We start from the raw sequence: 14,534 nt of genomic DNA, 5'->3' as shown, positions 1-14,534 counted from the left end.
TTATAACTTGATATTGACATCCATGTAATCCAAGCCCAGAGCGACACCGGTCACGGTAGCCGCATACCCTAAGAGGATCCCCATTGTAGCCACCGGCCCCACGTGGAGCGTGGGCACCGTCAAGTTGACCAGGCCCGTCAGCAGGTTCGCGACGAGGAAGACGGCCAGCCCGTTGCGGTTGTAGGCGCGCAGGACGCGGCTCGTGGCTGTCAGGTAGGCCTCGCGCTCCGCCCGCGCGTCCTGGGCGTTGTAGAAGGCCGGGAAGCAGAAGCTGTCGATGGCGCAGAAGGCGAGGATCGTCACGTTGTTGGTCGCGGCGACCCACAGGATGTACGGCAGGTTGGCCAGGCGGCGCGAGACGTCGAGACCGGCGCCGCGGACGGGGTTCGTCACCAGGTAGTACAGCGCCGCCCAGATGCCGGTCCAGACTGCCATGATCAGCAGCAGCGTGTTCCTCTGGGCGCCAGGGGTGGAGTTCTTGGTGCCGTTGATCTTGCGGGGCAGCATGTACATCCCCGCGTCCTGGCCAGATAGGAAAATGGCCAGGTATCCGACAAAACTGCATATGCCCTCGCGGTTCTTGGACAGCAGATCCGTTCGCGGCGCGAGCAGAATGTAGGCTTTCAAGTTGGTGCTTTCCAGTACCATTTGATATATGACGCCCAGCAAGATGGCAATGGCGGCGTAACTAGGCACGTATTTGAGTACACTCTGGAACAGGGCCACAAAGGGCGGGAGAAGCCCCAGAGTAAAGAAGAAGTTCCAGTGCACGCCGTACTCAGACACATGTTCGGCATAATCCAGGCCCTTGACGCTCAACAGCCGAATGACACCCAGGACCAGCAAGGGCAGAGAATGGCGCATTGAGTCTAGGAGTCGTCGACTCAAGGGCGTGGTGCGTCCTGTGGCGCGCTCTTTCAACAGCGGCCTCGCGCCGACAACGCCGGCGGAGAAAACGAAGCTTCCGACACCACCGTCCATCAGGGAGGTGCCCCAAGTCTCGACCTTGGCGAAGCGCCGCGGGAACAGACGGAAGTCCACCGCCAGGATAGCCAGGCACGTCATGATCATCAAAGACCCGCGGTAGTGTGTGAGGAAGGGCTTGACCGAGAGTACGCTCAGCTCGCCCCGACCCGCCGCCTGGCCAGCATCTTTCTCATTCTTGTTCTTGGACTGCGCCGTCGGCGGCAGCTTCGGCTTCTTCTTGGGCGCAGCGAGGTTCGTCGGCAGGGCGTAGATCAGAATCGCCGGTGCTATCAGCAGACCCGACAGCAAGAACGTTTTGTCGGCGTATATGGTGATGGCGAGCAGGAAGGCGCACACGCTGAGCAGGAAATCGACGAGAAGGGCCACCGGGCCGTAGGATTTGAAGAAGGATTGTCGCTTTTGCAGGACGGACCAAAGCAGTATCGCTACGAAGCTAATGCCGGTCACGTAGTTCACTTCGGAAGCTTCGCCGCCGGAGAGGTTCGACACGAAGTCCTCCTTCAGCTGTTTGTAGCTTGCTGCGTTGGAAGCGGCGCTCGCCATTTTGTCGAGTCGACGAATCAATCGTGCGCGAGATAGACCAAGTAGCTGGAGCGGGGAGCGAGTAAGTAAGTAATGACAATCAGATGCCGATTACCTAAGTGCAGACATGTCGTTACTGTTATAGTCCTAGTAAAAGGCAACGTGTCGCAAAACGTTGCGATGACAGATTGCCAAAAGTGTGAGCTTCCATCCGACTACAATTGACGTGGCGATACTGCCTTCTGGGAATTGGAAGCGCAAGATCTGGTGGAGAAAACATTTTGCGATCACAGCCTATCAAAACTTGCGAATCAAGCATTAGTGGGGGTGCTGTCGGCTCGCTTGCAACAACCACGACCCCTGCTACTACTACAAGTGAGGCTCTGCTGTTCTGGACACATAGAAAAGGCATTGATACACAGCCCTTGAAGTATTGTCCATATATTGGGTGGTACAGGAATTGATCTCAACCACCCATTAAGAGTATGAACGGGCCCAAGTTGAACTTCCAGCGTCGCTCCGTTATATGACTGCAGTCCACAGCTCCCAACTTGACCACGCCCCCAGATAGTACTGCCCCGGAGTCCAAGCAGACAATGCCTGAATACGGTATTGGACAGCAGTAGCCAAAAGTGCTGACGCCAGGCATTACTTTGCTCGATATCGATTACAAACGGTACCAAGACAGGTCATCCAGAGAAGCGATGTGCTGCGTAGCCAGAAATACATCATTTATACATAAGCAACCCTTACCAAGCAGTTCTTGTATATGCTCCCAACAGTACCCAGCATTGAAGATTAGAATGAATTCGTTATTGGGAGCTAAACCAGACCGTGTGCAACCTTGACTAGATCCATGGTAGCCAATTAGTTGAACAATTGCTCCCTGAACTTGCATTAATCCCGCCAGGACATCAAGACTGCCTCCAAAAGGGCGCGGGCCAACCAACACAAGTATTTACGAGCCTGACGTTTCAATATGCCTCTTTTCTTGATTTGATCAAACTTGATTTCATCACAAACTCTTTACGTTGTTTTTTTCGAAACGGTGAGCTCTGTATTTGCGGCCACCCACTCACTCTCTGCCGGCAGTCAACTCCTAGACTCTCAATGGATATTCAAGCCCTAACTCTGTGAAAGGCCGAACAGCAACAAGGAATGTTACAAGGCTTTCCTGTAGTAAGAACAGCAGTGATATCCTGCATTTGTTTGTTAGCACAATACCTGGCCTGAGATTATTATAATTCAGATATCATCACAACATACTTTATCTTTGATGATTGGTAGGTTTCAACCTGTCCTGCTCGTTGATCTCATATCCTGAATCTGACCCAAGCTTCTCCGAAGAACAGAATCGACTGATTACTCTATATAGTTAGAAAGGGGCAAGTGTGACGAGTCTGCTCTATCCTATACAAGCAGGAGATTGTCTTCATTGGGGGACCAGAAAGTGGAAGAGTTGTTAGATGCCGAGGAGAGTATAATATGACAACACTGTAGGTAGTTACTTATTCCTTCTTCCTTTTTCGGGCCAATGTAAAGCTGGTAGTTACGACTCAGAGAAATGTTGCTGGTTCTGCTCTAATAGGAGGCCATTTCTTTGATTCAATTGCTGAGAGTTGGTATTCGTACTATTAGCTATTACTTTCAACAATATAGCTAAGTATTAGTATTAGAACTTCATGAAGTAAAGCGCGTATATTATGAATTAATATTAGTACATTGAAGTGAGTTGAAGACAGAGGGATGACAGAGCATCAACACACATCAGGTTGATACACATCAGTCCTGATGATACATATATAGCTATAACGAAAGTCATATAACGATAGCATCGGATTGCATGTAAGAAGGCATTTGTACCTACAGGTATTAGTACTGGGCAGATCAGCTGAGCAGCACACAATTTCGAAAATATGTTCACCATGCCTTTGGCTTTAGGCCACGAATCTCTCATCTCAGTACACCTCGACCATCCACGAAGGCCAGAAGAATTGTCTTTGATAGTGCCTTCCATTCCTAGGCTACCTGCGTTAAAGTTGTTACCGTGGTAGAGATGTGCCAACCTGTCAACACACCAGCACCTGGTCCTGGTTCCATATCACAAACTCAGCATATCCCTGTCTCCCCTCTGATTCCCCACTTCCACCACCAAGGATTGTCCCTATCCGACATTCACCAAATCCGCGGAGTAGAAACTTCATCTACCATACCAAAACTTCGTCACCCACCACCACAGCACTTTCCTGTCTTGCTCGAAGCGTGCAAAGCAAAGCTGTTCCATCATGTATCACTTTTACATGCTATTTCTCAATCAAAAACGGTCCGTTGGCCCAATGGTAAGGCGTCTGACTACGAATCAGGAGATTCTGGGTTCGAGCCCCAGGCGGACCTACGATATTCAGTGGTATACACCTCTGAATATCCTTTTTGCTTACAGCCCAACCATCGACCGTCCGTTTTGTTCCCACCTATATGGAACAGGCTTACAGTCGCAACTCTATAGCCAGTACCTACTCGCAATGCAAAAGACCTTGTTCTTCTTCCTTTTTGTAATTCCATTTGAGCGGTTAGTTGACCATGATCATTTGTACCCAATCACACCTTGAGACCAGGGGTCGCATTATTGCACCAGGTTGAAGGAAGCTCGGACGAACCCTGATTTTGGGACATCAGATCTGGGTTCTGGGCAATGCTAACTGCATCGAGAACGATATCATGCTTGAAATATGCATATCCCTTCAAGGGCAATCCGACGTCGAAGTTGGGCTCGCAGCTCGGCACCCGATTCGAACCAATTGCCAAGTCGTTACGTTATGGTGGTGAACAGGCCAGAAGCTTCCCCGAGAATTGTCCGCTAGGTAGGTATTCGTTAACTCCGACCGGCCAGGGCACATCATCCCACCATGCATGCTGCAGAAGCGCTGCAGCCGAGTAATAAGATGGGAAATCCAATCGGGCTTGCATATGTGTATGTATCTCGAGCACGACATATGTTACAGTGGAAGCGCCCAGCGGTTCGACGGGCAGACAACCTGATAATTAGGCGGTCAAGACTAGAATATGTGTCGAGAGAAAGTCACTCTCAATCTAGACCCTGTTGTCGCGAGTCGGGTCGGGCAGGCCGTCGCTAACGGACTGGACCCAGAGGCCCAAAAGACCCAGAGACCCAGAGACCCAGAAAGATCTAGCAGCATCACGGCCAAAGGGGGAAGGGGGCCCATCAGGGGACGGGATGCAGACTTGACTTCGACTGCGAGCCTATCGCATTTCAGGCATGAATTTCATCCTTTTCCCGTGATCGCTCGGCAGAAAACCGAGTTCGGCGGTGTGCTGTGAAGTAATTTCCCATCCCAAGTGCGGGGAAACCGTCGCCATTGGGCCGAACGGCCGAAATTCAGGGTCCATTTCGTGTGACGCCGGGCAAGTTTGCGAAAGAAGAATGTTAGTTGCAACTTGCAAGCTTTGCAATTAATTTGACAAGTACGACAGTATTGCAAAGTACGAGATAAAAATATGGCAGGAGGAGGAGAGGTAAGGTTTGATATAGCAATCTCGCCTAATGCCGTTCGCCATGGGCATCTCGAGTTTGCTGGGCAATTGCCTTGGTTAACGCGCATTCTTCAGTGGGGTTGGCCAAAGGGGCAGGGGCACAAAGTCACCAAGGAGGGGCATACTTGTCGGCACGGCTACATACCAGCGCTGTCGGCCAATGGATTCAGAGACATGGGAAATCCGAGTCTCCCAGAAGCTCAGGTTGCATTTGGTCAACCTTATGGACAGTAGGGCGGTATAACCCCCACAGCTCCGCACAACGTCTGTCGACATATGATCCTCTTCCGACTTTGGGTGCTTCCGACCACGAAGTCATCCAGGTCCATGAGTTTCAAGAGGCTGATAGGCTAGATGCAGCCTGAGAGAGAATTCCTAGCTGACAAACCACAATTACGCGGAGACTTCGCTCCGGCTCTTGGCGGCACGCAGCTCGCGCACGTGTTCTAGATAACAACAGCTGCCGCCAGGGGTCGGTGGCAATGGGGAATGCTATTCACTGGAGCTGGACCTCATGGTGACCGTTCTGAGACGAACCGTCCCGAACCGAAATGGCATGGGGTGAGATGATAGAGGGCCGGACATGACTGATTCGACAGAGATCGACAGAATTGAGGACGCGATGGTGGCTAACGGCGTCTTATTAACGTGCCCGCACCACCACCAGTTTGATACATAATGACGGCGCCCTCGTCATGGGCGTCCGCACTGGTGTATGATGGACAGCGGGGTAACAGAGGCTTAATCGATATCTCTAAATGTGTATGAATTACGACAGTTCAATAAGCAGTTGATGGATTTCTTCCAGCACATTTCAGCTAACGTCGCAGAGCAAACCTCTACTTGGAATAGCGACTAGAACCTACGACAGCTCAAAACTGCGCTGGCTAAGGGAGACCATGTAAATAGCGTGACTGCGTCAAAAGAGAACCTCCCCATGGATGCTTGGCTAGGGACGAGGCTATTGCTAACAGTATAGGCTCAAGAATTTGTAAGTAGAACGCGGAGGAACCATATGTATGTAGCGGCATGGCGGGACGAGTACTTAGTAGGCGGTGACAATATTCATATTTGAGTCAATTCGAGAGCCTGTGAGGATGCCATTTTCGGTGTGCCCAGCAAAGCAATGAGAATAAAGAACAACAGAGATGACGATTGGGCTGCGAGAATGTTGACGTCCATGGCCAGGGGGCCTTGACGTATCAGGGGATTGGCTTGCTGGCTTGGCCAATGGCAGAACGGCCAGTGATGGCTCTGCCCACTTAGCCCTCGATCTGGGTGCGGAGGCATCCCTGAAATGACGCTGCTTCCTACGTCATGCCGGGACCCCTCGCTAAGCAATCAAGGCCCAAGCAGAGTCAAGGATTTGCATATTGCCCATGCGGCCACCATCGAGTTAGCATGGAAGATGGCTCTCTATGGAATGTGCTTATTCATTGACACCTGCATCATCAGCATCATCGCCGTGGCAGCAGCGGTCGCTGAGAACAGAGACACCTAGGTAAGAGGGCACTCCTTCATAGACGAGCCGCGAGGCGTTGCTCTGCTGGCAGCCGCCGTACCCTGTTATCTCAGGCTGAGGGGCTTGTCTCTCTGCCTGCAACTCTCTTTATTGAAGCTGCGAATGCATATGGAATTGTAGCTGGGCTGGTAGCTACTTGCCTAGACGGCTCAGTACATCTGGGGTAGTGAGCATCGAATTTGTAGTGTCAATCGTGTAGCCGAAGCATAGGCTACTTAGACACAGCTGGTGTCTCTGACCGCATTGGTAGCTTCGGGTCCGTCTGCGTCTCCCACTGTCCGTCCATTCACAGTAGTATTCGCTGCTACTGGAGCGTTCAGCTCCATGTTGATCTTGGCATAGATAATATCATGAATGCCGATTCGACGCAATGTCCTGCATCCATATGGAAAGTACTGTAGAAAGCTTCAGCACATGCCGATACCATGCAACCTTGTCCAATACGCTCGACGAGAGTTACATCGAATCTGCAACGCGCCGGGTGGGTAGGCAAGGGAGCGGCGGGAGTTCGCTCGCTCGGCCTCCTTTGCTACAACAACGGTTCGCTGCGTGCAGGATGAAGCTTCGATGATGAATAAGCGGATGAACTACATACTTCAGCAGTGTTTCGGGCGCCTACTACCTCGCTGCTCGGACTGCAACTCGACTTCTCCTCGATGCCACTCTGCATTCGCCTCTGTTCCTCGTAAAGTTGTGTTCTAAATGGGTGCTGCTACTCCTACCCGCAATCGGCCGGACCCGCTTGCTTGGCCCATTTTCAATCTGGATTAACAAGTTGAGTTGGGGCGCAAGAAAGCTGGCGAGGTGACATCAAAAATCCAAAGCCAGGGTACTTGCAAGGTACATGGATGATATCACCCATCCCTGCTGTCCTTCTGATGGAGGCCGGCCCAAGTACCCTCGCCCGCTGCCCGCCCTCTGACTCTCGCGCTCTCTGCCTGCCTGGCAATGCCTGGCAATACGCAATCCTGGGCCAGAATAACAAACCCAGCCGTCGCTCACCTGCTTCAGCTGCCAATTCAGGCATTGCCTATTTCCAGATTCTGACTCTAGCCAACGTCAACGCCGCCCCTCATTCGTCGCTTTGTCTGGAATTAATTACATGGGTTGACACCTTGCACGTTTGTCATCATCATCATCAACCGGACCAGACTCCAATCAGCCCTTGGGATCCAGATTCACCCTTCCCATCAAACTTTCCGGGCTGCATCTGCATATCTGATACACGTCGACGACCGACCTGCTTGTTTTGTTTTCCGTCGGGACCGTTCGTAGCGTTTCGTTCCCAGACAACAGCCAGACAGCTCCTCGGCCGCCAGCCAGGCTGATCAAAAGTAGTAGAGAGCAACGACATCATCGAACCCCCCATCACCCCCCGGCTACCTAGCAGCATAATTTCGGCTACAGGTACCCAAAGGTACCTTGTCGCTACCTGACCTGGCCTTGACCCCTCCAGTCGAGCCCGAGACCAGCCAGTCAAGTCAGTCAGGCTTGTTCAGTCTACCAAGGCTCCGGTTCCAGTCCCAGTTCCAGCCAGTTCCAGGGCATTTGGCATCTCCTTGCGCGCCTGGCACTGACACCACTACCACTGGATGGGCATATTGTTGTGCAGCGCGTGAAGCACACATCGTCACTTCTGGGCACCTGGTTTTTGGCCTTACCCTCTGCTCTAAGCTTGCTTGAACCTTAGCACGGGTCGCCGGCAATCCACTTTAAAGCTTTCCTGGCATATCCTGTTTGAGCCTTGAATAATTTTCTTTCCTCTTCATTTTCGGGCATACATAGATGACACTACTAACTAACTGCCATCTTCTTTCGGATTTTCTTGTTTGACTCGTCGCATATTCTAAGATCTGATTTTCCGCCCTGAATCCCAACTTTGAACGGAGAGAGAGAGAGCACACACAGCAGACAGACAGACAGACAGAGACAGGAGCAAGAGACAGAAAGAGGAAATCGAAAGAAAGTAAATTCACAAGGCGACAGACAGAACACCTGGTTCCCACAATCCCGTTTGATCCAGTCAGTCACCCAGTCAGTTCCCCCGACTGTTTAGCGACTTGCCGCCACCTCTTCACCACCCGATCACCACCTGCGTCATAACCAACTAGACGTTTTTTCCCGCCCTCTTTGGACTGCTTTGATCAAAAGGTCGTTTCCCCATCAGAACCAGCACCTCGCCCAACCCAAATTTCGACGTTACAGTAGTTCAACTCGGTTTTCCCCCCTCCAAAGAGCAACTCAACGACAAACCAAACCTACCCGAAACCAAAGATACCTGCAGAGACACCGCAGCTACCCGCGACGTACCTTTGTCGTGCGTTTCTTCTTTTTCTTCTTCTTCTTCTTCATCGACACTCACGCTAGAGTGGGTTTGCTAGAGAGAGACACTGTTTTTCGCCGACTTTGCTTCCCTAATCCGAAACTTTGGCGAGCGTCGGAGCGGACTGTTCTTGATTTCCTGAGGCTTGCACCTCGCGCAAAGGCAAAGCGAAGAAAAAGGTTGAAAGCAGCCTCTTCGGTGACGTTTTCAAAATGTCTACAATTCAACAGCTCAAGAATTTTATTCGTCATGGTAAGCCGCAACCCATCTCGTTGTTTTGATTATTCAATCTTCCTCCCACCCCGGTCGTGTTTTCCCGTGTCTCTTCAAAGTGGAAGGGGCTTGAGTGCCAATGCGGCAGAACCCCGATGGCGATCGGCCTGGATTATTCCTTTGTCTGGTTCTTTTCCTGGGGTCTCATGTCGACGTAGCTCGTGTCATCTCCCAGGTACATGTTGCAGACGTACTGTCCACTCTTTCTTTCTATTGTGCGCCCACTGACATCATCTTTTTATTTCCCCCAAATAGGCAAGCAAGCCAGGGCAAACAACAACGACGACACACAGCGCAAACACCATGACAATTCACCACCACAAGCTCCACCACCAGCAAAGGCCATGGCACACATAACAGAACCCGTTGGGGCCGGTCAGCATAACGGCCAGATGCCCCAGCCTATACCGGATGCCTACAGTGTCCAGCCAGGCGCCGGCCAGCAGAACCGGGTTGCCCAGGCCAATGATGTAGCTGCCCACGCAGCCGAGCGGTCTGTCGACGCCAGGACGAAGAGCGGACACGAGGAACACGTCGCCAAGATGGTCCAGGAGGAGAACGAGACCCGCGGCAAGTTTCCCAAGTATCCCGGACTGGAGCGATGGCAGCTCCTCGAGAAGATGGGCGACGGTGCCTTCAGCAATGTCTACCGAGCGAAGGACTTGACCGGCGGTGCCGGCGAGTGCGCCATCAAGGTCGTCCGCAAATTCGAAATGAACAGCATGCAGGTGAGTTGAGGCTACTGGTTGAGCTCTGCCATCGACCGCTGTGACTTTCCTTGGTCGACGCTTAATCGTCTGTCCCCTTTCCACGCGCTGCCCGTTTTCTTTTGTCTATCAAAACCTGGCCGAGGAGCTTTCCCGTCCCGCCGTCTCCTTTTACCAACCATGGTGTCTCGATAGGGCAACAACCATTTACATCCGGACTTTAAGAAGGTGCCAAAGGCTGCAGAGGTGCGAGAACTTACTTTTCATTTGTCCAACTATCCACACTATGCGCTGCACCATCTTCCTTGGCTTTCTTGTTTTTCGTTGTATTGGTTGAATTGTTCTTCGGGCCTATGCCACCCACCGCCATTACCAATCCAGCGCAATTGCGACTAACACGGAGCAGCGTGCAAATATTCTCAAGGAAGTGCAAATCATGCGACAGCTTGATCACCCCAACATCATCAAATTAATCGACTTCTCCGAGTCCCGGCAATACTACTACATCATTCTCGAATTGGCCCCCGGTGGCGAACTGTTCCATCAAATTGTTCGTCTCACGTATTTCAGCGAGGACTTGTCCAGGCACGTCATTACACAGGTTGCCAATGCCCTGGAGTACCTGCACGAGGAGCGCGGAGTTGTCCATCGGTGAGTCCTGCCATTCCCCAGTCTCAACCGCGTCGCTGTTCAGGTGCGCGGTGGCTGCTGATCAATGACGTCATAAACCACACACGAAATATGTTCTAATTGCCCTTGTAGCGATATCAAACCCGAAAACATTCTATTTGAAGCCACTCCCTTTGTCCCGGCTAAGGTCCCCAAGCCAAAGCAGCCAGGTGATGAGGACAAGGTCGACGAGGGTGAGTTCATCCCGGGCGTGGGCGCTGGCGGTATCGGTCGGATCAAGATTGCCGATTTCGGTCTGTCAAAGATTGTATGGGACAACCAAACAATGACACCTTGCGGTACTGTCGGATATACCGCCCCAGAGATCGTCAAGGATGAGCGCTATTCGAAATCGGTCGACATGTGGGCCCTGGGCTGTGTCTTGTACACACTGCTATGTGGTTTCCCGCCGTTCTACGACGAGAGTATCGAAGTACTCACAGAGAAGGTCGCCAAGGGTCAATTCACGTTCCTCTCCCCCTGGTGGGACGACATTTCAAAATCCGCTCAGGACCTGATCTCTCATCTCCTGTGTGTCGATCCTGAGAAGCGATATACGATTACTGAGTTCCTGGCCCACCCGTGGGTCCGTGGCTCTGGGCCGACGCCCCGCGAAGAGAAGAAGGCCACTGCAGGAGAAACTCCTCTGGCATTCGATGCTGCCCGCTTTGTCGATGGCGGAAAGCGTATGGACTTCCGCTCACCAGGTGCTGTCAACCTCCGAGAGATTTTCGATGTCGGTTACTCGGTACATCGCCAAGAGGAGGAAGCCAAGCGTCGGAAGCAGATCGGTGTCAAGGGTGGTGCTCCATCCCGTCTTGCCAACCTCAACGAGGAGTCGGACGATGGTGAAGAGAAGTCCGACCCCGAGTATGTGCACAAGGCCGACGGCTCTTCGCAACTCGAGCAGCGCATGCGTGACACCAACTTGGGTAAGGGTCAAGAACGTGGTCGCGAGCGGGAACGCACCGAAAAGGAACAGAAGGGATATGGCCAACACAGCGCGACAGTAACGCACGCGGCCCGACAACAGGTTCGCGCCCAACAAAAGCAAAAAGGTGCATTCGAACTCAGCCTTGACGGGGCTACATTACTTGGACGCCGTGCCGGCAAGCCCGCCGCTAGCGTTGGCGGCGGCCTGTGAGGGTTCTACTTATTTTATTTCTCAGGATGACGAAGATAGATGTCTTGTGCGGTATTGATTGAATGAGCGGTTTCGGTGGTTTGGCGTAAACGTACATTTTCCCAGGTCATTTTGGGCTTGCTGTCACTCTGTGGTAGTGGTTGATGAGCAGGACGGCTCGCACATAGGGTCGAGGACATGACAGCGATCAAACGAGGATAGGCGCCTAATGGTTTTGACACTCGGCACTATCCGCACTTTACATAGGCACGGCGTTTTGGAATTGACATCGACCTTTCATGCATTTCAACTGGTGGCTTGACCTTTTCTTTTCGTGACACCATTGCCTATCTCATCCCTAGCAAGGAGGTGTTCCAAGCTGTGTGGCGCACCATCTCACCCAAGACATCCAGCCACTCCGAGCGATATTAACTCCTGGGGTTCTTGGGGTTCCTGTATTGAACACCTCCCACACTGGATCAAAAGCAGCGGTTTCCTCGAGGAGATGCTTCTGGGCCAGGAGTCAGAATCTGGGTCAGAGGGAAGGGTTGAATCCAGTAGCTCGACAAAAGGAAACACCTATCCCTGGGAATGGCTATCATTGCACTTCGTCGTCATCTTCGCCGAGGTACTGGAGCAAGATCTGTCGTATAAGTATCGCTTTCCGTCCACGATGTAGGTCACTTTTCATCATCAGGTTCACAATCAGCTCAAAGCAACAACTTCCACACTCGCTTCTCTCCCACATTTCTCTCTCTTTCCCACTACCATCACACTCACTTAACAACCTTGGACTTTTGAACCCCCCTCCCCCTCTCTATTTCCCCCCACGCAAATCTCAAATCTACTACAACATGGCAGCCGGGATCCCGCTTCTGGCCACATTGGGCGTCGAGCTGTCCGGCCCGGGCCACTGCGTCGTCGACATCGCGGCGGCCGTCCGGCTCTCGCAGTGCTCGTCGGTCAACATCAAGGTCGAGCAGCAGCACAAGGTCGACGTCAAGCCCGACTACATCTGCGGTAAATAATTCCACTTGTTCCTTTCCAGACTCTTCAACTTGAGAGTCTAGTAATAACTAACATACAATAGTCACACCAACCCCCACTCAGCAGCCGGGCGGCTCTGGCGGTAAAGGGGGCAAGGGGGGGCAATGGTGGAAACGGTGGTGACGGTGGCGCAGGCTCCGGCAAGGGCAAGGGCGGCGATGGTGGCGACGGCGGTAACGGTGGTAACGGTGGCCAAGGTACGCCTGGCAGCAAGGCGGGTGACGGCGGCGACGGCGGCCAGGGAGGTAACGGCGGCGTGGCCCTGGGCGGCGACGGCAAGGGCGGGGATGGTGGGAAGGGGGGCAACGGCGGGAACGGCGGCGATGGCGGCGGCGGCAGCAGCAGCACCACCAATACCCCCGCCGGCCCCCGCGGCGTAGGCCTGCCTCAGCAGCCTGCCACCACCAACGCCGGCGGCGGCAATGGGGGAAACGGCGGAAACGGCGGGGATGGCGGCAATGGCGGACTTGGTGTGCCTGGGGGCAAGGCCGGTGATGGTGGTGATGGTGGCAACGGTGGTAAGTTGCACTCGTGGCTCTTCGTCTTCTTCCTTTGCATTGCGTCTTGGGCACAGTGTTGTACTAACGCTGAGAGTCGACAGGTAACGCAGGAAATGGAGTCGGCAACTCTGGCAAGGGTGGCGATGGTGGCAATGGCGGCAACGGGGGTAACGGTGGCAATGCCAACTCCGGCAGCGGCAGCAGCAGTGGAGGTACCGGAGGCAATGGAGGTAACGGCGGCAACGGTAAGCGACTTGATCGTTTTCTTTCTCAGACCCAGACCATCAACATAACATACTAACGCCGAGACCCGACAGGCGGCAATGGTGGCAGTGGCACCGTGATCCCCCCCAATCCCAAGAACAACAACCCTCCTCCTAAGAACAACAGCCCCCCAAGCCGCGCCCCCGACTTCTGCAGCAAGCAGATCATCGAGTTCGACGCCACCGCGCAGACCCAGGTCATCACGTACCAAGACATCCAGGTCCACCTGCAGCTCCTCGGCCTCATCCAGGTCGGCGTCAGCGTGGACGTCAGCCTCGTCATCAAGATCGCCCTGGGCACCAGCACACCCCGCCGTCAATTCGGCAGCGGCAACAACGGTCCTACCATCATCAATGTCCCCGGCGGCAAGACGACCGCGAAGACCACGCGGCCGCAGCAGCCGCAGCCGCAGCAGATGCCCCAGGGCGTGTTGACGCAGGACCCGGCCGTCATCCGCCAGGCGCTCGTCCGCCAGTACACGGTGCAGTGCAGCTACTCGTACCGCTACCACCGCGGCGTCCAGGTCACGACGTCCGTGTCCATCACCGCCTGCCTGCAGACGTGCACCCGCAGCGCCTTCGCGGCGGTCGCCGGCCGCCGGCCCCAGGAGTGCCTCGGCGCGTCGCTCTCGAGCGTCACCAACCAGTGCTGGTACGTCGTCGGCGAGGCCCGCTCGACGCTCGACTTCAGCGTCGGCCGCGCCGACGACTCGGTCCACTCGGTGTACTACGGCCAGAGGAAGTAAGGGCGGTGTTATCCGACGACCCTGTCCAAGAGGGGCGGGAGTGCCCGCCGCGAAAGAGAGAACTGCTACGATACGAGGAGTATGACGATGACCCCCTAAATAACGGGAGGAGACTGGTTGGCAGACCACCATCTGGCTTATACGCTCGCTAATGTTTATTTGGGATCTTGATTTTACACTTGGCTGGCTGTTTTGTTTATATTGAAAGGGATGAGCTGATCAAAAGGGGCAAATGTGGAGGATAATTGTAGTGGTTGGGTCTGACGGTTCATTGGGTTTTGTTTTTCATACTCCTAGATA

The 14,534-nt window shown here is 53.5% G+C and overlaps 3 protein-coding genes across 3 annotated transcripts; 2 read left to right on the top strand and 1 right to left on the bottom strand.

The window, feature by feature from the left end:
• On the bottom strand, positions 1-1,530 carry PG998_008647 (GWT1-domain-containing protein; the record flags this gene model as incomplete). The annotated part of the gene is made up of 1 exon (XM_066875463.1): positions 1-1,530. One exon carries the CDS (start codon positions 1,528-1,530, stop codon positions 1-3), a length of 1,530 nt encoding a protein of 509 aa, XP_066731408.1.
• A 7,588-nt stretch (positions 1,531-9,118) lies between these two features.
• On the top strand, positions 9,119-11,699 carry PG998_008646 (uncharacterized protein; the record flags this gene model as incomplete). The annotated part of the gene is made up of 5 exons (XM_066875462.1): positions 9,119-9,158; positions 9,435-9,907; positions 10,082-10,132; positions 10,290-10,537; positions 10,649-11,699. 5 exons carry the CDS (start codon positions 9,119-9,121, stop codon positions 11,697-11,699), a joined length of 1,863 nt encoding a protein of 620 aa, XP_066731407.1.
• An 833-nt stretch (positions 11,700-12,532) lies between these two features.
• Positions 12,533-14,234, top strand: PG998_008645 (uncharacterized protein; the record flags this gene model as incomplete). The annotated part of the gene is made up of 5 exons (XM_066875461.1): positions 12,533-12,698; positions 12,769-12,807; positions 12,860-13,243; positions 13,327-13,470; positions 13,543-14,234. The coding sequence occupies 5 exons, from the start codon at positions 12,533-12,535 to the stop codon at positions 14,232-14,234; spliced, it is 1,425 nt and encodes a 474-aa protein (XP_066731406.1).
• Positions 14,235-14,534: the final 300 nt, after the last annotated feature.

This window comes from Apiospora kogelbergensis (assembly GCF_038363985.1).
Source record: "Apiospora kogelbergensis strain CBS 113332 chromosome Unknown utg000005l_segment0_segment0, whole genome shotgun sequence".
Classification (NCBI taxonomy): Eukaryota; Fungi; Ascomycota; class Sordariomycetes; order Amphisphaeriales; family Apiosporaceae; genus Apiospora; species Apiospora kogelbergensis.
The sequence above is the reverse complement of the archived record's forward strand: the minus strand, read 5'-3'. Positions and strand labels throughout refer to the sequence as shown.